Source organism: Neopsephotus bourkii, unplaced genomic scaffold (assembly GCF_033783945.1).
Source record: "Neopsephotus bourkii isolate Nb327-2 ecotype Australia unplaced genomic scaffold, CSIRO-AGI_Nbou_v1 NB_1572, whole genome shotgun sequence".
Taxonomy (NCBI): Eukaryota; Metazoa; Chordata; class Aves; order Psittaciformes; family Psittacidae; genus Neopsephotus; species Neopsephotus bourkii.
The window spans coordinates 1,570,028-1,597,460 of record NW_026902048.1 but is presented as its reverse complement, the minus strand read 5'-3'; the positions used below and the strand labels follow the sequence as shown (position 1 = coordinate 1,597,460).

The following is a 27,433-nucleotide window of genomic DNA, read 5'->3' as shown; positions in this document are numbered from 1 at the left end:
ACTATAACAAAGAACACCTAAAAATAAAATCTAAACTAAGCTGAACCTTATATATCCCAGCTGTACAGTACTGTAAGAAGCAGCGTGCAGTGCTATGCATCAGTATCTTCTAGTAAAAAACAGGCAAAGCACGATCTTTCTTTCTTGGTCAGAACTGAACACATTGCATATTCATAAAGAGGAATTTAAAATAGCTAATACTGCAAAAAACTGAATATATTAACTGCTGAAAAATAAAGCCTTCTGTATTTTAAGGGAAGTGAGGACCCATACTTCATACATAGCTTCCAGGGGCCAGAGTGGGGATTCTTTTTGGATTTAAGGGGAAAGAGATGGATAATATGCGTGAAAGGGAGAGATGTCAGGTCATAGTGTAAGGTAATATTTTCTTCAGAAGACATGAGAATTAGGCTTTTAGCTGGTAGAAACAGCTCAGCTTTGATAGAATCTTCAAAATTTGCATTAGTTGAAGATCCAAGACAAAGATCTTATTAATTCACATTTTTCTTACAGTGATATGACATCAAGAGAAATCATTCATATATTCAACATGAATAGGATGATTCAAATGAGGACAAGCATACAGATACACAATCAACTTATCAAAGATCAGGCTGACATTTTCAGCCATAGTAAATCCAAGGTAACATACCAGTTAATTTCATCCTCCCTTTAAGTGGTCATGCATTTTCTATCTATTGTACAAAAGCATACATACAAGCAGCAGTAGTGATTTAGCAGCCTTTAGTAACATTTCATTTCTGAGCGGTAACAGATAACCAGACAACAGAAGATGAGATGAATTAGTAACACAAATGCCAAAGCACTAAGTCACCTAACACTGTGCCTAGACAGACACACAGAACACAAGGCATTAGCAAGACCCTCTACAAAACTGCTTCCTTGCATATTTCATGTAACGGAGCTTTTGAAGGCTGATGCTACATTTAGCTTCAGTGACAAACGAGGATGGCCACACCACTCTACATGCTAGATTTATCTTCAAATAAGTCACCTTGTAACAACCATCACCATTAGCTTGTTCAGGGAAAGAATTCGGACAACTCATTTTTTCAGACTGAGGTAGCCTTCATAAACTACCCTCAGAAAGGAAGCTTCAGCCTAATATCCTATAGCTTTTGTGTTTCACAAAAGCAGATCAACGCAATCAAGCATCTGTTCCAGGAGTGTGTCCCCCTTAGGCAGAAGGGGCACTTACTGACCCCATTCTTCAGAGAGACAAACACATTACTCAGTGTGCTCTTGAAGTTTTCAGGTTGTGAAATACATCATTACAAGAGGAATATCTGTGTAATAAGGGGATGTAGGACATGGAGAATGGGGTTTAGCAGATCCCAGATCAGAAACAACTTAACAATGGCAGCTGGAGACCAGGAATCAGGAACACTCCTGAATGTTGTACTAATGGCTATAATTTCTTGGGAACTTAAAAGTCAGGCATATGTCATGCTCTCTCTCACTCGTAACAGATACCAAGAGGGATCTAAGAATGGGTTAGATATCCATACTGGCATACACATAGTTACTAAAAATACAGCAGGTTTCATTTTCAGAAAGCATATAAGCACTTGCAAGAAATTCTACAGCAACACATACTCAGAAGGATTTGAAATACTAGTTATTTACCAAAAGATAACCAAGTTTTCAAATAATAAGCTTCAGAGTAAAATTACTACAAGAAATGACTGAAGAACAGCAAAATGAAATCCTAAAAGTTTGTCATTTTCAAGAATACAGACATTTCCCCCACTACTTAGGAAAACATCTTCAAATACAATCCCCTGTGATTTTATTCAGTGCAGTATCAAACACAACTCAAAGGTCCCTGAACGCAGCTGAAAGTACTTCTTAGACCTAAACTCCCACTGCTTATTTTAAAAGCAGTTTGTCCTCCATCTGCACTATCAGCTACTAAAGTAGTACTAACTTGATGCATACAACATTTTGAGAATGCTGTGCATATATACACACACACAGATAAGTAATAAATATACACAAGATATGTAAGGTTTAACAGACATAACTTCATGCCAGTTGCTCAGGCTTCTCAGACTTTGTTTCAGGATATACACCCATGTACACTTTGACAGTTACCCAAAATTCAGACTTCTAAAAATGTTTTTCTCTAAACTGACTTATAGTTCTCTGTAAATATCTTCAGTGTTCCCAAGCACAAATACTTTACTGAATGTCAATTAAGAAAAACCCAAACCAAGAACTGAGTTTTGAATTGAACTTTAAAATCATGATAAAAGTGACGGAAGTGTCAGATACAGTTTCAGTATAACTGTTCTCCAATCCCTTTTCAGTATTAGGAATCAGTGTCATTTCTCTATAATACCCAAGTATGCTAAGGAAGATCTTTAATACTCAATACTCAATGTATTTACTCTGGAAGACTTAACTAGCTTATGGGCTACTGCATTAAGGCTGAAAACTGCAAAGGGCTGTCCATATTTTATTCCATGCAAATAATAACAGAGAGTTACACCAATTTGACCAATTCGTTCAAAACCACATGATTGCTAGAATAACTACAAGCAGAGGAGAGCTGTCTTTTCCTTAGCAAGCAAATTTTAACATGTCTATACCCATTCTGCCTCTTAGGAGGAAAAAAAGTATCAAGATTAATACCACTTCACTTAAGAAGTCTTTGAGAAAGGGATTTCCTCTCTCCTACCAACAGTGACATGGATGCAATTTCACATAACTGGTAACCTAATTTGGGCAATTATATCCTTTCACTCACACCCAGTAAAATATGCTGGGTCTTGCAGGTAGGCCAGAATAAGGGTCATATTTGATGAAGTGCCTCTGTTGAATGTGTGCAGCTCTTGCAGTTTTCAGTAAGAGCTATCCATTACGTAGAGGACAGCAGGAAGCCCTTTGGGAAAAGAGGTAATCAGGAATATACACCTCACATCTGGTTTTAATTTTATTTATTTTACACTCAGCCTTCATACAGTAGCAAGAAGAAAACAATTCAAAAGCTACTGCAAAAGTCAAACCAGATGCAGACTTTGAGTAATTTTTCATTAATTTTCATATACTCTGAGAGAAAATCAGGTTCTAAGCTTACTAAGCAGCTCCTGAAAGATCTCATTAAAGTCCTTAACTAAAAGGGAACAGAACAGTGAGAAATCCATAAAAATGAAGTGTATGAATTTAGGAAATCAATCCTGAGCAATAACTAGAACATAAAAATTCCATTTTCCATTTACTAACCTGCTCAACTGCTGTTTTGTCTTCACTGAAGACACAGCTATTAAGAAATTCACACTTACCTGAACGAGAATTCTTGGCCTCTGAGGGGATGGAAAAGGAACTTTATGCATGAAATGGGAAATGTGCCTATAGGAAAAGAAAAATACTGATTTAGTGGAAGTTACAAGCTTCAACTGCTTTACCTCAAGACAAAATTGTCAGTAACAGAAATCATTATATAAAAATGGCACTTAATTATTCAGCAGACAAAGCAAGAAAACCCAGCACCCAGACCCTACAGGGATTTTTCTGACCTTCAAAACCTATTTTTCTACTAGTGACATCCCAAATGGCATGCCAGATTATCTATTATACCACAAGGCTCGTTTGTGAGACTGAAAAAGTACAAGGAGCTTTTTACCAAATAGAAATAAAAGTAAAGTAGAAATATTGATGTTTGAATACTGTAACACCATATTACAATCATGCTTCTAAGACTGGCTTGAAATGGCATGTATATCAAAGAGTCATTAAGTTCGTTCATTTTCTTCACTTTCAAATTAAAAATGTTATATAAGATTTCTGATGAAGAAGTATTAAAGTTCTTCCATATACTACAAATACAGATTTATGTTTTTAAGCTTCAATTTTATGAAGTTATTGAATCTGCAGAAGTTCTAAACGTGTAGGAGTTCTACATGATACACATTCATGTTTAAAGAAACTACCTGCAACCAGTAGAAAGTCAGGAAGAAACAGGTAATCCATAATATATCACATGCTACAGCACATACAACACACTTTCCTGTGATTTCTGCAACTCTTACCATTATTATGACACAGACAACCAATCAAAGTTGGAAGAAATTCGGACAAACCCACAAATAAACATTGATTTATATAGACTTGTTCTAGATATTACTCATTCAAATTTACACATTTCATATTTTATTGTAGCCACATATCTCACATTCAGATGTATGCAAAATCCCCAATTTCTATTGGTTTTAATTTTGTGTACTTGTGTCAGGTTTAACTTTTTTGTTGCAGTTCTATGACATAACTGGTCTTAACCATAAGCAGAACTGTGTCTCCTCTCCAGCACTCCTCAGCTGATCTCCCTTGTGTCAGCATCAGTGCTTGTGCAGCCACATGGCAAATAAGAACAGGAAAGGAATCAGGCTGACAACGGATTTGGGGTTTTGTCTTTATTACCAGTGTATGAAGTTTGGTCACAGACCATATAGCAAACATCAAGGGAATGGCCTGCTGCTTGCAGTAGCCAGGCTGACTGAAAATGTTCAAATACACACATATGGCATAGACAACCTTCATCATCATTAAAACAGCCAAAGAATCTAGGCTAGATACTATATTAACTTTGTCCAACAGTGTAGGTGTATCCACAGTAAGTTGACCAGTCAGTTTACAAATCAGAATAAGCAAAAAAATCTGTAAAATCAAAATTTATAGAATAGTTATTTTATTTCCTTCTCACTTTATTCCTTCATACAAATCAAAACCCCAAAATAGTTCTAAGCTTAAAAAAAATAGTATCTTTTCATTTTTGGAAGTACACAAGTACAGTAGATACAAAGTGGAATAATGAAGTGGGTAATAGCAAAAAATCCTCAATGCACAAAGTCAAAGTCTCACAGAATTTAGTAGTGAAGTTTAATCTGAAAAAAGTTTGATGTGTAATATAATATAAAAGCAAATAGTGAATTTGAAATCGGATGCATTGAAAAGTTATGTTAGCCCAGATGTTCTAAACGATATTACATATCAATTACAAGTATCATAGATTATAGAACAGTTTGGGTTGGAGGGGACCTTCAAAGGTCATCTAGCTCCAACCCCCCTGCAACGAGCAGGGACATCTTCAAATATATCAGGTTACTCAACCACTTCTTGGATGTAAAGATTTTCTCTGCACTTTAAGAAGTGAAATCCTCTATGTAAGAAGGAAATTAGGTTTATTTATCACAAAGAGAGGAAGATTACTAGTACAAAAAAAATAAAAAAAAATCAATCTGCTTAATTATCTCTCTTTACAAATAGGCATTTGAAAAACCCCAAACCCACGTATTTCATTCCTCTACCTTAATATATGCAACATTAAGAAAGGATTTATGATCTTGCTCCTCCTAATCATGATGCTAAAGGGTGCAAAGCTAATTAAAAAAGGTTTTCTGAGACACTATTGCAAGCACTTAAATTACAAATAAAAACCTAGGTTTATTTGAGAAAGTAGGTAAAGATACATCTAATCAGCAGAGAAAAGTGTTTAATCTTGTGTAGCCGTATTTAATGCTTGATGACTTAAAGTCAAATGGATATTACAGGAAACTTAGAAGTAAAGAAAGAGCTCTCATTAATTGAAACTACTGTTACAAATCTCTAAAATTACTTACTTCTCAATGGGTAGGACATGCGGCCCAGAGATGGAGTAACGATACAGAAAGGTAAGAAACTTCTTGAAAGCATCAAAGAAAGGCCAGTGAGAGAGCAGACAGATGCATTTGTTTGTTTGAACTGTTCTGCATGTGTCTGACTTTCCCTCAGCAGCAGCTGCTAATCCCAGTTGAGATTTTTGTTTCTCTGTGAGATTCTCTTCAGGATACACTTCATAAAACTGAATAGCAGCACCATATACCTGCAAACAACAGTAGATTTGAAGTCAATAAATCTGCCTCAATCTTCAAAGCAATCTAACAAACCCCAAACATGCAAGGGAAATCAAGTCTATGTTATTGCTTGAAAAGTTACATTAATGCATCATCTTTTGAAGCAATATTATTCCGGAATATTCTTATGGCTGTGAAAATCCAGACTGTCTGTTATTTATTTAAAACACTTAATGTCATATGAGAAAGAGTAATTTGCAAAACAATTTAAGTGAGAGAAAAAGAATGATTACAGAGAGCGCCACTACAATTGCCTTTAAAGCTATTTTAGGACTCCTTTATACAGAACTCAAAGCATTATTATTCTGACATCCAATCTGCTTTTTAGAACAAGTAAATACATGCAAGATTGTTTCCATGCTTGCAATAAAAATAGTATACTTGCATGTAGACGCAGTCAGAATTTTTATAGCTCTCTAGTTTCAAAGGCCAACATGATCGGAAAGCAAAGGAGTACGGGTTTACATGACCAACAGTCCAGCAATGAAATAAATACAAGTCACTCTTTAAATCAGGCTCTGAGAATTTAAGCTTAAACAAATATATTCAATTTTCCTATAGAAATATGCATTATCATCATCCTGAACAGAAAAACAACTAAATTTTCAACTGAAATTATTAACAATTATTATTTTCTAAACTTTTGAAGTACCTTTTCTGCAGAAGCTCCAGTTAGTACAAACGTAGAAAAAACTGGGAGAGGGTATTTACTGTTAGATGGCCAACATTCAATCGTTGCACCCATAGGTAGACAAAAAAGAGGCACAGATTCTGGTAATGGGAATGATTCATAATCTTCTTCGGGATATCTACATATTAATCCTATAAAGGCAATTTGTAAAGAGGCAGTTATGTAAGGAATAGCAGAAATGTATTTGTAACAGCTCATCCCATAGAAAATGCCCAGAAATATCATATATGAGCATAGACTAACTTCAGAAGATCAGTAAAGCAGTCAATAATCAGGCATAGCAAACAGCTGGAAAGGGGCAGCAAGCTTCCAACGCCTAAGGAGAAATCATCTGAGTAAAATATTGGACTGAAGTCCCACTTTTTACTCTAGGAACGATTCATGACTAATTTATCTTTCTGTTTGCGGGTTGTGTGCACCTCAGCTGTTATAATAACTCACATTCATCACTGGTATGAGTAAAGATTTAAAATTTAATTTAAAAGCTGGTAACCTGGATAATTGAGAAATAAAACTGTTACTTTCAGTTATGAATGCATGTATTCCTGACAACAAAAGTCTCCTGAAAAATCTGATGTTCGATATTAGATTGTTATTTTTAATATGCATAGAATCAAGCCAATTAATTATGTTGATCCACTTCAACTGAGGATTCAGCTAATGTGCTATCAGACTACTGTGCTTAGACTTCATTTTAAACATAGCTCTAAAACACAAAGTTCTGAAGAGGCTCTTAGCATACAGGTCTTCAATTACATCATGGGGCGGCAGCAATCTAGCCTTTCCTGTTGCCAACACAGAGGACTCAAAACTGAAAGCAAATATTGTGGGAAGGGATTTAGGATTTCTCTGCATTAGAGCACACAATCCTTCCTTTCTAATATACAGTGAAATATTAATGAGCAATAAAAAACAGTAATCAAGAAGGGCAGTGGTATTTTCCCACCCTCAAGAAGCAAATTTTTGTGCAAGCTACTACCAGGTGTGGGGCCTGTTCAAATTTCTATCTATTTACAGATTTATCTTCCACCTTTTAGTTAGTCTTACACTACTGTTGTCTACAGACAGCAGCATCTCAAAGGGATACAAGTAAATTAATGCTTAAGTCTGAATCATGCTAATGACTTCCACTCAAACAAAATCAGGGCACAACACATCTCAGCACAGCCATAGCAAATCTAATTCTGACTTATAAATAAAACAATGAAATAAAGATGATAGACAATCCAAAAATACTTAAAGAGCTCAGCGCCACTGGTGTACAGGGCAGTGTGGAAGTCTGCAGTATCCTTCATTTTAAGGAACATTTTGATCACAAAAATGCACCAATTTTTGCAGTATTTTCTTCTGCATATACACATACACAGATCCTTAAGAGTTACCAGCAACAAAAAAACAGAGGTGGAACACACACAGGTTTGTGAAACCTATCAAAACACAACTGAGCTTCCAATTAGAATCAAATTTTAAACCAAACTGTTCAGTACACTCTTTTAAAAGAATTCTTTGGGGGAAGAGCCTTTTTTTGGATAATGGTAAAACAGTGTCTTTGTCAGATAATCCTTCATAAAAATACCTGCTGCACTAAAAACAAGTCTGTACACCCTGACTTGAGGATTAAAAAAAGCTAAATAGTAGTTACATACCAGCTTTATATGATATGGTGTTGGTTTTTGCCACAGACTTTTTATAACATAAATACACCGCTGAGCCCCACTGTAAAACAAAAGAAATTAATGGATCACATGATGAAATATAACAAAAGGAGGTAACAGAAGAGAGTGAAGAAAAACCACCTCTTCCTTGTTTACAAAGAACCATAATTTACACACAAAACCATACAGCATTAAGATATAGGAATACTCTATCCTTTCTGACAACAACACAACCATGTACCTGAAAGGAAAGCAGCTTGTTAGCTCCAAGCTAACCAACCCATGGCGTATGTCTATAAACCGCAACTGGTTTATGGACTGAAGTATGACATCTGTAAATTCTTCTCCAAAGCATTTGTTAACACAGCTACAGAATTTTAAGTACAATTGTAATCCATATAAATATTTAAACCTTTCCCCATTTTGTTGAACATCTGGATTAAGTGTGTATAGACAGCTATACATACATTCATGCACACATTTATGTATACACACACACACAGAGGATGCAATGTTTCTGTTATTAACTGCATTTCTATTACTTTAATACTTAATTCTTTTATGTCTACATTTATATTTTAACCACACTAATCTTTAAACCCGATTCCTTATTCCCTCTCTGACTTCAGAGTCTGTGAAACACTGCAGCACAACATCAGAGTTCTTGCACCTTCTGAACAATTCTCTTTCTGGCATGGTTAATATTTTAAAATACTTCTGAAGTTCTCAATTTCTGGACATGAATAAAGAACATGGAAAGCCACAGAGAAGATCAGCACCCTTTAAGGGCACACAAAGCTTTTACAGATGAAAGAAAGATAGAACAATTTCCATTAGACAGCACTACCATAACCCAGTCAATACAGGGACTGGTAGAACTGAAAAATCCATTTGTTAATCTACAGGCATTTATGTAAAAACAAGTACAGATCAATTTCCATGATCTTTTTTGCATGATACCACTTGCACATGTGGTCAGCAACCTCATCAGTGTGCTAACTTCTGAGGAACATACAAGAGCCAGCATACAGGGCTGCAGATTCGACCAGGAGACCCCTAAATATTAAGTTCTGCAATACAAAGCACTGTGACACCTGTGTATTATAGCAGATCCAGCTCTGGAACCATATTACGCATTTAAAAAGGCTTAGTCAACAGCATCAAACATTGCTCATATGTAACTTTCTTCAGAAAAGAAAAGTTTGTGAAACTGCTGAGGAGACTGACATTTATAGCAGTGGAGGTAACAGGAAACTCTAAAAACAAACCAGAAGCCAGTTGTTAGATACAGGATTCCCATCACACCAGTAAAGATCAGTGTCAGAAACAGCCACGTCTTTAAAACCTCCAGTTATACACATGATGACACAACAGGTTCTTAAGAACTAACCCAAAACTGCTGAAGTCAGCGTTTCCAAACCAGGACTAAAAAAAGATTTATTTGCTCCAAGACCTCCAAAGAGACTCTGTTCCAAGCAGGAACAAAGAAATGCAAACCTCCAACTCTTCCAAGATTTGATTTCTCTTTGGAAAGTGCTTATCAAAATTCGTCACTCTGAGAACTGTCACAAATACTCCACATGCATTACACTATTGAGTATCAACTGTTCAAAAATCTAGATTTTGAATCTTACCATGCTATTATTAAGATTCTTGTCAACCTTGCAGAATGTGTGTGGAGGGGTTTCTCCTTTACTTGGTATGATTATACATATATCCGTAACAGCCAGCGTGTTCAGTGTCATGTTTTCAGATGCTCTTCGGTAAGTGATGTACACTCGCTGTGATGAGGTACTGCCACTGATGTTAGCAGGCCGACCATAGGGAGTGGTTTGAATTATTTTACAACCTTGCTTTACTCTTTCTTTCCCATCATATAAAACCCTAGTTGAAACAAGATGAACAAAAGTTAGAAGGCACATCTTTAAACACTTTGAATACTAATATTATACTAAAAACTATAACTAAATAGTACTAATTTAACAGCAGCTCTTGTCTCATCTCTGATCAAAACATGTTTATGGACTTCAGGTCAAACTATACCAAGCTGCTTACAGAAGCACTTCATGTCAATAAAATACACTAGCTTCCTCATGTATAATCACTTTAAGGTGTTTTGTTTACTGCAAGATAGTTTTATTTTCAATTCTATTAAAGATTCATTGCCTGATCCTAGAACCACCATACAACTCATCTCTTTTCAATCCATATTAACTAGGTTAAGCATCTTATCTCAACCCAAATATATACACTGGAAATTATAAATGGCTTTGAAAACTCCAAAATGCAAAGGATTACAGTTGTCATTAAAATTCATTCAGCAGGCATTTTTCCTACCATACTGCTTAACGTTCAAGACAACAAGTACCTTCCTGTTTAGAGTTTTGCTTTACACTAGAAAAGTATACTATTTCAATAAATCTGCTTTATTTGCTCATTAGTCAAATTAAACTGCCAAAATCACATACTGGAACAGAAAAACCACTCACCCCAAATCAGTAAGCGGGGGCTTATCCCTTCCTCGGCGATAACAAAGGTACATTTGCGGTCCTACAAGACTGCCATTATTGAGATCTGCAGACAGTCCTGAGGGAGTAACATCTATACATTTATATCCCTGAGGAACTTCTTCCCCCAGAGATTTATTAAGTACTGTTACGTCTGTAATAGGTTCTTTTGGTTTAGCAATTTTATGGCAAGCATCATTGAAGTGGATTTCTTCCTCTAGTGGTTTGGAAATATCTGTTAGTCCTGCGACAACAAAGTAGTCGGCAACACGAGCCCCCTTGTCTTCCATCTTCCATTACAAGATGCTCTAACTAGTAAGAAAGAAATAAGTATCAGTATGTTTAAAGGGAATTGTAAGATACCAGAAATAATAGAATTACGTTTATCTTATAAAAAAAAAGCAGTAACATACATGAAAACACAGTAGAAGAATACAAAAGAAATAGAGAGATCCATCATCAGATCATGGAACAGTTTTTATCTGCAACCACAACCTCTCTCCAGTCTGGAATTCTGAACCACAATCGTGAGTTAATTGTTAAATCTTGGAATGGAAAACCCAAGCAGCCTCTTTTTGTTAACCTGCACACCAGAGTAACTGAACCAACAGGAACAGTAACAGCAAAATGCCATCCAAAGTTTCACAAGTAGTTCACTACTGGTGAGAGGTCTGACTGAGCCAAAAAAGCTCTTACGTATTTTGCATATACTCTATTACCACACTCTTCACCGTGACAATGGATCTTCTAAAGCATGATGTGCAACTAATTCGCTTCCTGAATATTAAACATATATGCAAAGGCTGTCTTGATTATCCTAAAGATAAGCATTTGCAGCCATCGCACCCCATAAGATTTTACATCAGATACCAAGGTCAGATCTTGGAGTATTTTTGCAGGCTTAAAGTTGATGTAACGCTGGTTTATAGCATATGGCGGCCCAGATCCCCAATATGAACCTATCCACACCCAGCAACATACCAGCTTTTAACCCAAACCTTTAAAGCAAGTCAACTTCAATGGACTACAGACCACTGTGAAACAAAAACATTCAAGACCACATGAAGTTTCTCATAATAAAAAGCAACACAGTCCTGCTGTTCCAGTCAAACTGTGTGGGGAAATTACGTTCTTCCTGGAACATATTGATTAGAAAAAAAAAATCTTTATATATAATTCTTTCTGTATAGTTGTTTTGGGGCTCTTTTTGTAATGTTTGCTACCAACGTTGTAAATTACCTTCAGCACAGGACAAAATATGTATAGAATGAAAAGATGGCCTTTCAAAGAATATGTGCACCACATAGCAGGAGACTGAGTTTCCTTTTTTTCAGACACTTCAATAGTATTGCAAGCCACTTAAATCCCATGTCTTATTTTCTTATTTAACAGCTTGATTTTGCAAGGAAAGAAAATACTTCCCACTCTTTCATGGAACATTGAGCAATGGGCTAAGAACATTTATCTAAGTCACCCATATGTGCTGGAACCTCAGTAAAGTAGCTTCAGGAAGTTTACTGTCATCAAGTTCCAGACTTTTTAAGTCAGACAAGATATTTAAAACTCCCTTTTGTTCAATTAATTTTGTTTGGGTGTAAAATTTCATTGCATGAGAAATTGTTGCAACACTCTCCAGAGCTTGCTAACATTCAGAAACTCAATCAACACAATTCAGAATAGTTTGAATGGTTGGTACAAGACTTCAGTCTTCAGACCACCTTTATTCTAGTTGCTTTATCTCCCTTTATTTCTTGCTCCAATACCCTCGTGAGTTCAGGATTTTACCAACAAATTTTCATTAAAACAAGCAAAATAAATTTGGACATTGCTCACTGATATTGAGAAATACTAAGTCGTAAGTTGATACAGTGCATTTAATCAAATTGATTAAAGTTGCTGGAAGCTGACCTCAGATTTCCAGCACCAGCCCCTGCTCCAGAAGGAACAATGTAAGCCTGTGCCTGACCACCACTATCAACCTCATCAACCAGCACAAGAAAGGTTAATTCCATCTTCCTGTTCCTATTTCATAGGTTGCTTGTTATTTTGTTGCAGTAACCCACTTGACTGGTGACTTCTAAAGCCACAAGAGTAACAGTTTTAATTTTAAGGTTACTTGCATTATTCAAGAAAACACCAAGAAAAAAAAAAAAAACTAAAAAACCCCCTAGATTATCCAACCTTCTTTGCTTTCTATGTGGTCAATAAGTAATATGGGACACTTCCAACCACATGATTACTGGGAACCAGCCATCAACATACAGTATTATACCAGTTTGCGAACAACAGTTCAGCTTGTTTTCTGAGAGAAGAGAGAATGTAGTTACAAAACTAAGATGTATTTAACCTAAAATCAGTTATTTCAAAGCCATCTGGAATACGTTACTCAGCAGTATATGAGATCAGTAACTACAAACTCAAAACTTCTCCTTGAGCAATATATCCGAAGACACATACTCAACCACTGCATATGCTGCCCATTATTTGACTGTACATCTGGCTTCAGCAAACAACAAATGCATGGGGAGATAAAGCAGCTTCATAAAGCATCTTTAAACTCCATCAGTAGACAAAACACAAACATCTTTTAGCTACCATGACTGGAGTTCTAAATATTTTATAACATTAACAACTCTCTGTAAAACTTAACTATGTTATACTACATTTTAACTGGGATGAAAAGTTTCTGTCTTTATCAACCAGCACACACTGGATAAGCTGTAATAGCTTTTTTAAAAGCTACAGTACACTGGCAAGCATTTGTTCTTTAGTTAAAAACGTTTAAAATACATCAGAGCAGAAGCAGTTGCTTTTAAAAAGCATAATTTAAAAATGCATCAAGAAATGTAGAAAGAAAAAACAGTAATGCTTCATAACAATGATCAGGAAAGATCATGGTCAAAGACTTCTTAGAAGTACTCCTCAAGAGCAGGAAGGCACGGCTGGCTAAGTAATATCTACCAACCAACCAACTTAAACTCAATGCTTACACCATCGTGAACTCTGGTGAAAGAGTTCTCTACTAGAAGACATTAGGTAAACTGAAAGCTGGACAGTCTTTCATGTTTGTGTATGAAAAATGCCCCACAATCACAAAGCAACAGAAGCACCACAAAACTGAACATTGCCTTAAAGATGATGAGTTGGAAAAACAAAGTTTTGTTCCTATTCTCATTAGCATTATTTTGCAAAGCTACACCAGTGTCTGGAGTGCTTGACAATGCCTTTTTAATTGAAAACTGGTTTAGTAATCAAAAGTTATACAAACTATGACTCTTAAAATTGCAAGGCTTATACCTTCAGTGTATTAGCAGCACACCATTCCAGGTTAATTAGCCAAGACAGCATTACAACTAAACAGAAAGACATATATATATTATACTGAAGAATCATACCTACCTCACAAGCCTATTATTTACTTCATGTTAAGTTTATACTAAAATTCTTAAATTCAAACATTCGTTTATCCCCAAAAGCACTTTCAAGTGAAACTGGGACACGCTCTCCTCATTTAGAGCCAGGTAAAATTAGAATCCCCTACGTACAAACAGCTGCTATCACACAAATTTGCTTCCTAGGGTTACAGCAAGCCATACAGAAGTCAGCAAATCTGTCATAATTTTAAGCAGATTTTACAGAAGGAGGAGGGAAGATGATGATGCATCATTCATATCTGCCCCATCCCTGGCAGTGTTCAATGTTCAAGGCCAGGTTGGATGGCGCTTGGAACAACCTGCTCTACTGGATGGTGTCCCTGCCCGCGGCAAGGGGTTGAAAGTGGATGAGCTTTAAGGTCCCTTCCAACACAAACCATTCCACGGTCTATGATGATTCTATGATCTTCGCCTTTGGATATAAAGGCTTGCAGCAAAAAAATGCAATAAAATGCATAAGGTATAAAATAGTTCAGTGGTACTTTATTCAGGCTAACCTAAGACTTTACTAGAGCTAGTGTGGTACTGAGTTTTCAACATCCCTTTATGGTGAGAGCAGATTTATGCAAACTTTAAGTTAACAGACCCCAGTAAAAGGGTGTATAATGTGAGCTAATTCAGTGACAATCATTCTGTGAAAAGCAATTCATATAAACTGAAATTCAGACAAGCCTGAATAGTTTCTGTAGAAGCTGTTACCATGAAGGTATTCCAAAGCACATTGTGATTATGTATATCACACAGTACTGCAAGTCAACTTCCAGGAAATAAAGCCAAAACCAAAACAAAACACAACACAAAAAGTCACACTGCACAACCGTGCTGCTTGGAGCAGCAGATCCCAGGTGAAATTCAACAGCATTAACAGTGTCACAGTGAGACTCAGCTGCTATTGCTTCTCTACACATCAGTCATCTAGGGATAAAAGGCTGTGCTTTGAAGACAACACTATGGCATCACAATCATAACCTCTTACAAAAGCCTCTGGAAATAAGTGCAATACATGGTCTTTGAGCCATCTCATGATAACTTTTAATGGACTGTATATAATTAATACCACTAGAACTTAAATACCATAAACATCAGCAAGAAACAAAATACCCTTGTAAATAGTAAACTGACTTTAAGACAATATTAAACATACACAGACTTAGCAGATCGTGGCTATATAAATGTAGGAGAACACTGGGCTTTTGGGATTTCTAAACATATGGAAACAGGAGAAACAACCAGATAATCCTGCCGTAGATCCATGAAGTATTCAGCTCGATTACTCTGCTGACCGACAAAGGGTAAGCTCATTTTGATTGTTTATCCAATGTGATTTTTTAATAGCATCATATTGCTTCATAACCAGTTTGCAAATTTGAAGTACTAGTTTTCTCTCTTTTCACTGTTGCAATTCATAGGTGCTGGCATCTTAGCAACTGGGCAAGAGAGATTAATCTGAAAAACAAGATCTGTGATCTAATACTGTAGGTCTAGTGCCAGTGTTAAAAGAGAATCAAACTGCTGCAAAGTGCAATCCAAGCTACTATTACAAGAAAGATGATCAGGAGGTCCACAGGAGCTCCTTGTGGCTGACCCTTTGGTGATAAAACGCTCGTATGTCTCAGATCTGAATTCAGAAAGCAGAGTGTGTAGGCTAACCTATTCTGCCTCCAGTTTTTTATTTCTTATTTGCCATAAGCTATCTACAACTGTCACACAGAAAGCAAACAAGGCATGATTTTATACCTGCTCACGTATTTTCAGACAACTCAATCAGCATCCAAGCTTTCTGAACAGATCACATTTTTCATTCAAACACTGTAAGAGATGTACACATCAGCTCTTTTCCTCATCACATGACAAGAACTAATGTGGATGTGCTGCATATTCCATCTGTGCAGCAGTAACTCAGAAGTACAGAGTTTACTATAGACGCACTACACCATTTCCAAGGAAAAAAGTACTGATATAACCCATACAGCTTGCTCCTACCCACAAACTATATAGAGGTATCTTGTAAGTGGGCTGCAGACCAGAACAGCTCTAGCAGTGCCAGCTTCTTTCCAGAAGACAGCCTTCCTAGATAGCAAAAAGGATTTACTTCTGTGCTTTCTGCATGTGCAAGAGGTTTGTGATTTACAAAAGACAGTGGTAAGGACCATCCAACTCCATGACAACCTTTTCACCAGTCCAACTCTGGCAGACACAGAAACCACCACCACCTTCTGATCTTTCAATCTTGTCTTAATTCCCATTCCTGCCTCCATTTTTCTTTGAGAATATTAAATCACTTATTAATTTGAGTTCCTTATTAGGTCCTCATGCTGCCTAAAGCAGGTGACATTTTACTTTGTTAGCTTGACTCCAAAGAGATGTGTTTGTAAACAAGGAACGAAGCTCTCCCACTGTAAGCTGGAAACCAACACAGGGCCTCTGCAACACTTTTTAAGAGTTCAAAGCTTTATTGTAAATGGTGATTTATTTTTTTAAGCATTCATTATATAAACACATTCCAAGTACTTCCTTCCTTTGAAGGCACATGAAAAGCAGTCAAACACACAAAGCAGTGACCAGTTTATAAAAATTGCCAGTAAAGTTCTAACAGTCCCTAGAGTTTCAGTCTCCTGTGTGCGTTGCTGTATTATCCCATTCAAGTATGCTGCCAGCACACAGAAACATGGCAACTAGTCATGCAAGAGCAAAATGAAGTTAACTGGATCGGTCAGCCCTGCTATAGCTACCCAGAACCATTTCTCAGCCATGACACTGAACAAATCACATGAGAGCTTAACAGTCTTGAGAACATGAGAATAACTGCAGCTACGCAGGGAAAAAACTTCATCTCATCCTTGTGCTTCCAAAGTTGCCTGGCACAATGACAGCGGAGCCTTTTCCCCCTGTGTTTCCTTTAGTAACAAACAATCCTGGGAACAAAGCAGAATCACCTCAAATATCACGGGAATTCTCTCAAGCCAGAACACAAGGCTCTTGAAAACTCTACCGATCTGCTCCCTACCTTTTCATCAGGGCATTGCTTCTACCGTTTGCCTCTCTTGCTGTCAGCCAGGCTTTTTAACAGACTTCCTGTTAAAGTTTCATTCCCTATAGAAACAGTAAAAACAAAGATTGAACAATGTACACATTTGTTGAAAGTTATACTTGCAGCTACTCCACTCACATTAAGTGAACACTGTGAATCCCTGTGGGACTTGCCAAGGCAACATTACATGTCACTTAAGTATTTAAAAAGTACATGAAACCAGATTTTAAAATTAAGAAACAAAACATTGAGTTCTATGCTGCATTGATATATTAAGAACATGAAGAACATTTAGTGCTCAAGAAAGAAAATAAATGGTTGAGGCAGCCACTTCAAATTATTTAAACTCTTTCACTGTTTTCGGATGATAAATACCTCCCATGCCTATCTACAAGCATTAGCCAGCTATGAAAGTGCTCTTCTAGCTCAATAACCTTTCCAAGTCTACTTCAAAACTGATTGATCCTCTTTGCAGGATACTGATACTTAAGCAGCATCTTGTTACTCCAAAACCAGCAATACGCATGCACTCTTCCATCTAGCCACCTCATTCCAATTCCCCATTCTTGTAGCTAGTGTGACAGTCTTCCTGCCATTTATTGCCATAATTCACTGGTTTTCTTCAGATGTGGTGGTAAACACTACTATGACCACTTTTAAACATTGGTATGACCACAGACAGCTTGAACTTGTGTCTTATACTGAGGCATGTGCAAGATCTGCAACAGCTTTCCACTACAGGCCTGAGAATACCTCACTGGAGACAGTCTCAGACTTGGATCTCCCTGAACAACTCATTAGCAGGAAGGTGTAGTCAAAAATAAGCCTTGTCTAAAGGAGGCTTCCATTTCCCAAGACTTGGAGAACACTCTTTGAAGCTTATTGTGAGAAGACTTCAGAAAACAGAGTGTAACATAAGCAAGGCTGGGAAGAAACATCTCTGGAGGGGAAAAAAATCCCTACGCTAGATTATGAGAACTTCAAGATTCTGTTCATAACCCCAATAATTGACTTCAGATAATGCAGAAGCAGTCAGCACTGTTAGCATTACTCCTACAGCAAGGAATGGGGGGTGACAGCCTGGAGAGCAAACCTAGCCCCTAATGCGTCTTTCTAATCCATACAGCACTGGTACTAGTTCTTTACACACAGAATACAGAACTAGTACCAGTTGAAATGAGCTACCCTCCACAGCAAGTGACTTTGAACGTTTTTACACAAGACTGCCATGAGAGCACGGAGCAGTAGCAATACATATTTTTGTCTAATGACCCAAATCTGTAATATAAAGTTTCAAGGAGTGTCAGTAATTATAATTTTAGGAATCACCTGCAGAGCTGTAAAATGTCTAAGAAATGAGCAGCATTAACATGAATAATTTCCCCGTGGACACTTCAAAAAACATATTTCCCAGTCAGCCATCTGGAAAGCCAATGAGGAGAGTTAAAGGAAAGAAAAATAAAAGTACACATTTAGGCATTACAAGGAACACAGTGAGAACTGCTGCCTGCGTACTTGCAGCATATATAGATCATATCTACAACTAGTTTACTGTCCCGCACCAAGTAAAAGACCTACCTTTTCAAGAAACAAGGTGCAAAGCACCTACATTATTACCCCAATACAAACAGAACTTCTCAGAGCACTTGCATTTTTCAGAAGGACAGCTGCCTACACTTTTTCTTCACATTTCCTACTGTTAAACAAAGGACAACAACAAAGGGAGTTGCTAACAGGGCTAAAGTGATCAGCTGTGTTGCTTTTTAGACCCTGTTGTTGCACACATCTGCACATAACATTAGACAACACAGTGATCAATAAGAAACCACTAGCCCCTACTAAGCTCCCTTTGGTGCTGCATCAATAGTAGTTCTAGTATGGAAAAACATAGTGGCATATTAAGAACATCCCAAACAAGAGAAACCCACGTTGTTCTGCCCCTACATCACTGGGCTGGAATCACTGTCAAGTATTTCATGGACCCATTCACAATCATCTCTACTAACTCATGGTTAACACATTCTGATCCAAACAGCTGAGGAGATAATCAAGAGAGCTCAAAAGGTTAATAACAAAGGATCTCCAAGAGGTGTCCAGGAAACAGAAAAGTGCTGGATAAGAGGACAAGCACAGAACACAAGACCATGAGTTTGGGACCAGAAAATAGGAATGCAAGCCAAGGACTGAGCAACAAGCAGATTTGGTCAGCAATGGCTAGGAAGAAAGAAAAATTAGTCTTAAATTCAGAGGCTAATCTAGATCCACTGGGATTGCTGTGGTCAGTGAGGAAGAACTGGCAGTCAGAGTATCAAAGCTTAGAGAGAATAACTGGCAGGACGAAGGCAGGAAGGAACAGACTTCACCCTGAGGGAAAGACCAGGCATTTTCTACATTTTCTGTACTTTCCACCATCACTCACCAAGTCTTCCATTTGTTTGTTCTTCATTGCTCTTTTTAGCCTCAATAAAATTCAAGCATTTACTAGGGGGTCTAACAAGGCACAGGCTTAGGCGTCCATTAAAGTTGTGCCACAGCAAAATCCCACAATATTTAATCCTGCCTCCAAAAACTCATGAAAGAAACGTTAAATATCCCATGAGAATCATGACAGAGACAAATCTTAACAAAGACAGTTTTAAAGCTTCCACTTTTCCTTCTAGATTACAGTATTCATGGCCAAAAAGCACAAGTGGAGGATGGAAACAATTTCTGAAGTACAACTGTGTCTGTAGGGAGGGATGCAGAAAACAATTTATAGCAAATGAGGGGGAGGGAAGCCAAGGTAAGCACTATAAAATGTAAATATTACTCCATCCAAAACACAGTTCAGGAGGGCAGCTAGTCCATATTTCTTGTAACTACTTATTATACAGCAACTTTTTAAAAGGAGAAGTCCCCCAAACAGAACATTCCATTTTCCTTGGCACTGTAGACAAAGGCAAATGAAAGCAGCAAATCTTCCAATAGTGAGCTTCAAACCCAAGATCTGTCACTGAAAATGTCAAACTGCATCAGCTAAGAGTGACAGAAGTATCCTGCTTTTACTCCACTGTATTTGGACACACAGGACCACCTCAGTTTAGTTTTGAAGCCATTCTTAAAACTTTGAATTTATGGTGTGGTGGGATGGAATGAGAAGTGGGAATTGTTTCTAACATCTTTTTTGCTACATTTAAAAATACACTTTAATTGTGACTTAGAAGATTTGATGTTCTTTTTCTCTCTAGCCAGCAAAAATGTCCGGCAAGATAAAAAAATGGGATCCAGCCATGCTGCAAATTATATATGCTGAGTGAATGACATGCATGAACTGCAACTGTGGGGCTTTAACTGCTGTTTGCATATGAGCTACACCACACTAGGAAGGTTAAATGAAGAGATACCACTGACTAATACCTCCCTTATCTAGCAAATCTCTGCATCCAAGTCGGCAAAATGCTCACCACCTACCCCACAAAAAAAAACCAAAAAGCCAACTGCGAGTGTACTGCTACCAGCTCAGCTACAAGTACATCTAACAACTAACATGCATTTATTATGTGGTAGTTCCCAGCCAGGTTAGCTAGCAAAGCAATACAAAGCAACATTAAGGCATCCCCTCAACATCACGGTAGATTAGCTGAAGTGCAGTGATAACTTAAGGAAACTATGGCTTCAAGATTCCAAAGCCAGTTCAAGATACCTCTTTGTAACACAGCAGACATAGCTAAAAAACCTTTCCCCATCTTTTGGACCACAATTACAAAACAACCGTACCCTTAAAGGAAAGGATGGAGTTTATTGAGTCAGGGTCACCTTATGTGCTAAGATTTAGGAGAAAAGCATTCACAAAACTCACAGGTTTGCCCCTGGTGCTCTACAGAACGAAGCCTTCACTGTCCTGAACAGTTCAGCATGCAAGGTTACTACAAGGTTGTAAAATTTTTTAGAATACTGCTCCTGTACTGGGATTTGACTGACAGCACTGTGCTGAGCCCAGTTATTTTTGCACTTGCAGTATGTGGACAGCATTGCCTTTTTCACTGTCATTTTATAGTCACAATCTCACACAGACGCACTTGCTGACATATGGAAGCTACCGGAGCTGGACCAGCTCCTGATCTTGGTTGCACAACTGAGAATAATTCCTTAACCCACAGGTTTCTGCTGAAGCTCAAGACAAAACCAAAACTGAAGAATCCAGCCCACTGTGCCCTTCTCCTTGTTAGCATAATGCTTGCACAGGAAAAGAGGGGGTTTCCCCTGGGGACTTTTTCATTTGCATGTATGCATACACAACTTCCACCACACACTTCTGGCTTGTCCACTTTTATTTTAGATGGCTAAACTGAAATAATTTTATTAATTAGTATTAAGTATATTTCTAACACAGTGAAAATTTACAGTAAAAATTAAATAGTGAGGATATCACTAACTTACTTCTAACACTCCTCCTTACTCTTCACATCCTATTTTTATACCACAGTTCCTCCTTCTTTCACGCACATACCCACCTACAACCTGTTATTGCTTATTTCTATTTCATTCTGTTTCAGCCTCTACAATAACCCCAAATTTAAGACATGACATGAAAGTACACTTTGAAAAGGTAAAAATATGACATTTAAAAGAACAGGGCCATCACTTTCTGAAGTCTTTCATTTCCACTTCTCCTCCACAATTTTCTTCTGGTGCTGGTCCTGAGCTCTTTAGGGAAGTACCAATGACTACTTCTGCATCATAGACTGTTACTAAAATGAGTGCTATAGATCTAACCTCTCAGCACCACTGCCTCATGTAGCCTTCACTGTATGTTTTAATTTTGACTCTATAGTCTGTGGAGGCACTTTATAAACGTACATACATGAGCAGAATGTTTTCACATCAGTGACAGACCAAGCTTCCAGACCAGGCACAGACTAATCCTGAACTGAAGGATAGCAGAAAATACCCAAAGTTTATTATGCAATATAGTAAAAAGCCTTGTTCACTTTAAGTAATTACTTGGTCATTACTACTGTTACAAACAGTTGATTTTAAATAGTTGAACAGTAATGATACATTAACTGTTTATACATGTTCTCCTTCTACCTGCCTCAATCAGAGGAAGGCATAACTGGCTTAGCTTCAAGAGGATTTACTGCTTTTCGCATGACATAACATTTCTATCAGGATTTATGCTCACAGTAGCAAAGATTATTTATATATGGAATTGATATATAATGGAAAAGATGCAGGGCCTTTTCTGTCCTCTTGTCTAAGACCACCCAGTGAGTCTATAGCAGAAGGATGAGGGAGAAGTACGACTCAGCCCTCTAAACCACACCTCTACCCTTGCTTTTTGCGCAAGCTCAACCTACACTTTCCTCAAAGGTACTAGATCTTTACAGGGCTTGGTTCTGGGGGACTCTGAAGGGGAGGGCAGGCTGGCTGGGTTTGTTTTGGGGGTTTTTGAGAGTCAGCATTAAAAAAATAAGAAATATCATTACATCACAGGAAAGTCCAAGTAAAATACTTTAACAAACAAGAGAATCGTACTGGAAATATGCCAACCCACATAAACTGCATCATGTCTTGCTAATACACTTAAATAGAAATTACTTTGGTGTCTTTTTTGGTCCTTTCCTCCTCCTTCTAAGAAGTATCACAGTTCTTTCCAGGAATCTTCAGATCAAATACCTTCAAATCCACAGCTACAGATGCATCAAAAGCTGAGCTACTGAACCCTCTGTCTGACAGCAGGATACTTGGAAATCACAAATACCCCAAACCTTGTGTTTCAACAAGGTTACATTGACCTTTTTTCTTTTTAATCCAACATGAGTTGTGCAACAATTTATCCTCCAACCTTTTGATCATGCCGACACCATATTTAAAAACTAAGGTCAAAGTTGACTAAAGGACAATGAAGGGAAAGAAGATTCCCTACAAGTCTTCATTTCAGAAGAGATTTAAGGCTGAGAAAGGTTTTTATTAAGTAGCTGTTGTACTATGTCCTTTCCGTGAGCACAACAGTTTCTACAGCCACTGCTATAAAAAGCATTGCAACCTACTATGACTTGCAAAATTAACTCCAATTCAGTTGCTAGGAAGTAGGATGGGAACCAAAAAGGGATGTTGAATATTTAAGTGACACTGCAATTTTCTTTTTCTAGTTTTAAAACCCCAAGATTAACAAATCCCATTATCATTATTCAGCTCAGTCTAGATACCATCTTCTCTATGGAAGAGTCACAAGACAGTTTCCTCTCCCTATCACACACTACAGCAGGAATTTAAAAATCAGTAAACCCTTGAATGCAAAAGTCTGCAGATTAAAAATTGCCAGACTGAACAGTGGTGCCCACAATACTTTTGGAAGAGTTACACAGAACATTACTATTAGTTCAGAACCTTCCCAAGACACCCCCATTCTCTTCAGATCACAAACTCAGCTCTACTCCTGCCTTGCTACTTTCCCTTTCAAACATGTATCTTAAACAGGACCAGGTTATTTACACTGTTACCAATGCTTGACCTGAATCAGCCAAGCTCACCTGAGCCCTATAGTATGCACCAGGCTATGTCAATATTTGTGCTTTTACTAACTAATAATTAACTGTGGCCACATTGCTACAAAATTACCAATATTGCCATTAATGCATACAGAAATACCATTAAGGGCCATAGTAGTGTTATATCCAAATAAAGTATACAGAGCAAGCTGTTCACCAGAAATGCAGACCTGCAACCACACTGCTACTGAAAGTATGAAAACTCACACATATGAGCATCCTTAACAGTGGAAAAACATTTCAAAATAACCCTTATTTTAAAAGCTGGTCCTAGTGCCTTCTGGTGCACTGCTTGCACAAGCAGATCTTACTTCTTTGTGCTACTTTCTAGGAAATTCACTGTTTAGAAGAGGACACTGAGCAAAGCCAGTTCCAAAGGATCAGGAGCTGCTCATAAACTTGAGGAAAGTATACCTCATCCAACTGGACCCTAATGTTTCTAAAACAAGTAAAACATCCCTATCACAGAAGGCTGCAGAGAAACTTAACATTTTTCATTTGTCTTTAAGGCTCCATGCAATTTTCCCCTTCCCCAAAAGCTAACCACGACAACTCTAACACTCTTTTTCTGATAATGAAACAATTTCAATGCCAAGTCATGACTACCCCTGGAAAACTTCATTTACCAGAGACACAGTTCCACTTTCATGTTCATTTTAAATGAACTTACAGACCCCTAAATCACCAAAAAGCAAGTAAGGGTTTCACCAAAACTCTGAATATGAGTCTTTAAAGAAGGATGATAGAAACAGAAGACTTGCAAAGTAAGACTTGTACACTAAACACACAAACCAGAAGTAATCCATTTACTCCCCCTCGACTTTCGTTGGCTAGACTAACTCAATTGGTTCCCTAAACCACCACAGGCACTTGCCAAGATTAAATATTTGTGTTTAATCATTCAGAAAGTGAAAGATCATGTACTGTAATGTAACACTCTTAACGGAAACCTCTCGTTGAGCAACAGTTCCAGAAAAATAATTGTGAAATGAAGTAAAAAGCTGTGCAGAACACCACACTTCCACTCGCTTAATTCAGAAACGTTAAACTTCAGAGCCATGCCCCAACTTCCCTGCCCATGGAAGGAGGTTGGAACTGGGTGTTCTTTAAGGTCCCTTCCAACCCAAACCACTCTGTGATTCTGTGATAAGCTGAGACCTCATTTTTAGCATATCAACATTCTTGGAGGCGGCACAGTTTTAAACGCAGCACGTTTGAAATGACTCCAGAATAACAACCATGGTTAAGAAGTTATTAAATATTATCATTCCTTGGCCAGCAACTTGTGCTACATGCAGACATCACGACGGAACAAACGTCAGGGCTAGTTTTCAGCGCCTTGGCCGGCACGCCGCATTAATCCAGGTACACAGTAACCGAAGGGAAAGTCGCAATGAAAACGCGCACAAGGCTGGGCTCTACCTGTGCAATCCCGGCTGACGCAGCGCACGATGGATGGAAATCTGCTCGTTTATTCACCTGGGGGAGGCACAGCTCGGCCCGTTTCCCCCCGAGCAGCCCTCCGAGCCCGCCGCACACCCCGGCCCTGCCTTTGTAACATGGCAGGTCAGCGGCACAGCGCAGCCCAGGCGCGGGCAGCTCCCGGCCCGAGAACCGCCTGCCTCCACGGGCCGGGGGTGCGCTCCTCCGGGCCGGCCGTGGCCGCGGCTTCCCGGGAAGCGGAGAAAGTTTTTCCCCACCTCCCACCGCGGCCCAGCGGAAAGTTACCGCCGGCCCTGCGCTTCCCGCGGCTCCCGGCCCGGCGCTGACAGCCCCGCCGCGGGCACGGTCACCCCTTCCCCGCCGGCCCAGACTCGCGATAGCGCCCGCCCCGCGATATCTCCTCAGTGAACCCCCCTCGCCCGCCCCACCGCGGTGACAGCCCGGCTCCCCCGCCGCCCCGCAACACTCACCCCAGGCGGGGGCCGCGCTCCCCGGGGACGGGGAACGGCCGCCGGCGCCTCCTATCCCCGGCGCCGAGGAGAGGGAGGGTGAACGGGGGGAAGCACACTCGATCCCCGCGCCCTTATCTCATCCTCGCGGCGCCCGACTCGCCTTCGCCGCCTCCCCGCCGTGTGGGCGTCTCAGGCGGGATCCCCCCTCCCCTCCGCACCGCCTCCTTGCGCCGCCATCTTGGCTGTCACGGGGGGCGGGCACCGGCTCGTGATCGCGGCGGGAGGGCGCCCGCCGGGCCCTGCTGCTCGGCGGCGGGACGCGGCTGTGCCCAGCCTGTTCCCCGCCGGTGCCCCTGAGGCGGGCCCGGTAACACCGCGCTGCCCAGCGGCCCCGAACGAGCTCCCCGGCGCGCAGCCCGCTCCGGAGGGCTCCCTTTGACAAGGCGGCCCCCGCTTCCCGCCTTCCCCCCTCAGGGAGCGGCAGGGCGCCAGCGGCTGTGACCCGTGAGGGGAGAGCGGGAACCCACAGTGAAACCCTCTCAACACAGCCTAAAATACAACGCGCGGACCATGGGCTCGGCTCTCACACACATACACACACATACGCACCCCTCCTGTACGTTTAATTTAAACATAAATTAATCTCCGGCCCAAAGAGTGCCGTGTTTCGCTCACCTGCGGCGCCCGTCGCCAGGACCCGGAGGTGGTGCCGGCTGTTTGGAAAACAAGGGAAGAGAAAGCGAGGGATTTTCTGCAGGCTTGATGCAACCCGCGCTGGGTTGTTGCATCAAAGACCTAGAAAAGAACCCGAGACAAAAATAATCTCCTCAGATGAGCGCCGCGTGTCAAGATGCTGCCAAGCACGACGACATGAGTTCTGCTTGTTCCACATGCAGCACCGTGTGTCCTGGTTCAACCAAGGTCCTATTTTCGAAGTGATCTTTAGGCTCCAACCATACAATTTTGGCTTTGAATCCAAGCTTCCCTCAGTTCTGGACGTCTGGCTCTAGTGTCTGCGTGTGGCTTGTCACAATGACAGAAAATTCATACGAAGTTCTGAATTTGGACTGCAAATGTTTATGCTCAATCATGGTGTGTTTAGCTCACCCCTCTGACAAATCTGACCTGTTAGGAGAATACAGCAGCAAAACGAACGACTTTTTACAAGGGTAGGTAGTGATAGGATAAGGGGGAAATGGCTCTAAACTGAAAGAGGGGAGATTGAGGTATTAGGAAGCTCTTCCCTGTGAGGGTGCTGAGGTGCTGGCACAGGGTGCCCAGAGAAGCTGTGGCTGCCCCATCCCTGGCAGTGCTCAAGGCCAGGTTGGACACAGGGGCTTGGAGCAAGCTGCTCTATGGAAGGTGTCCCTGCCTATGGCAGGGGTTGGAGCTGGATGAGCTTTGAGGTCCCTTCCACCCTAACCAGTATGGGATTAAAATAAGACCTTTTCGCCCACATGCTTTTATTAATATGGCACTTTATAGCAGAAATGGTGCTCCTCCTCCCCCCTGTATAAAAAAAAAACAGAAGCTGACACAAGCCAGTCTCTGCACAGGCTGAAGCACCCATGTGCAAGCCTGCACATGCAGACCCAGCTTTGCGCTGCCAGGTTTGATATTTGTGAGCTGAGTCTGTCTCTTTTTTCTCAACAGGCAGCATACTGACTGAGGAATGTGACAAACCCCTATCCCAGGCAGAGGCTACAAGAACAACACAGCCCATTCCTCCTGTTTCTCAGTAAAATGCATTTCTAGCCGCACCCATAAAGACATCT

At 39.5% G+C, this 27,433-nt stretch overlaps 1 protein-coding gene across 5 annotated transcripts in view; it reads right to left on the bottom strand.

Annotated features, from left to right (window-relative positions):
- DENND4A (DENN domain containing 4A) overlaps positions 1-26,474 on the bottom strand; it is a 53,157-nt gene extending 26,683 nt beyond the window's left edge. Inside the window, exons 1-8 of one of the 5 annotated variants that reach the window (XM_061371185.1) lie at positions 25,677-25,918; positions 17,207-17,292; positions 10,748-11,077; positions 9,893-10,142; positions 8,250-8,319; positions 6,565-6,734; positions 5,640-5,881; positions 3,306-3,372 (exon numbers count right to left, since the gene is read on the bottom strand). In XM_061371185.1, the coding sequence (XP_061227169.1) occupies positions 3,306-3,372; positions 5,640-5,881; positions 6,565-6,734; positions 8,250-8,319; positions 9,893-10,142; positions 10,748-11,055 (1,107 nt within the window). In that variant the 5' untranslated portion in view covers positions 11,056-11,077; positions 17,207-17,292; positions 25,677-25,918. Of the gene's footprint in view, positions 1-3,305; positions 3,373-5,639; positions 5,882-6,564; positions 6,735-8,249; positions 8,320-9,892; positions 10,143-10,747; positions 11,078-17,206; positions 17,293-18,559; positions 19,190-25,676; positions 25,919-26,333 lie in introns of those variants that run through there. The other 4 variants (XM_061371190.1, XM_061371187.1, XM_061371189.1 and 1 more) reach the window with 4 other exon arrangements.
- Positions 26,475-27,433: the final 959 nt, after the last annotated feature.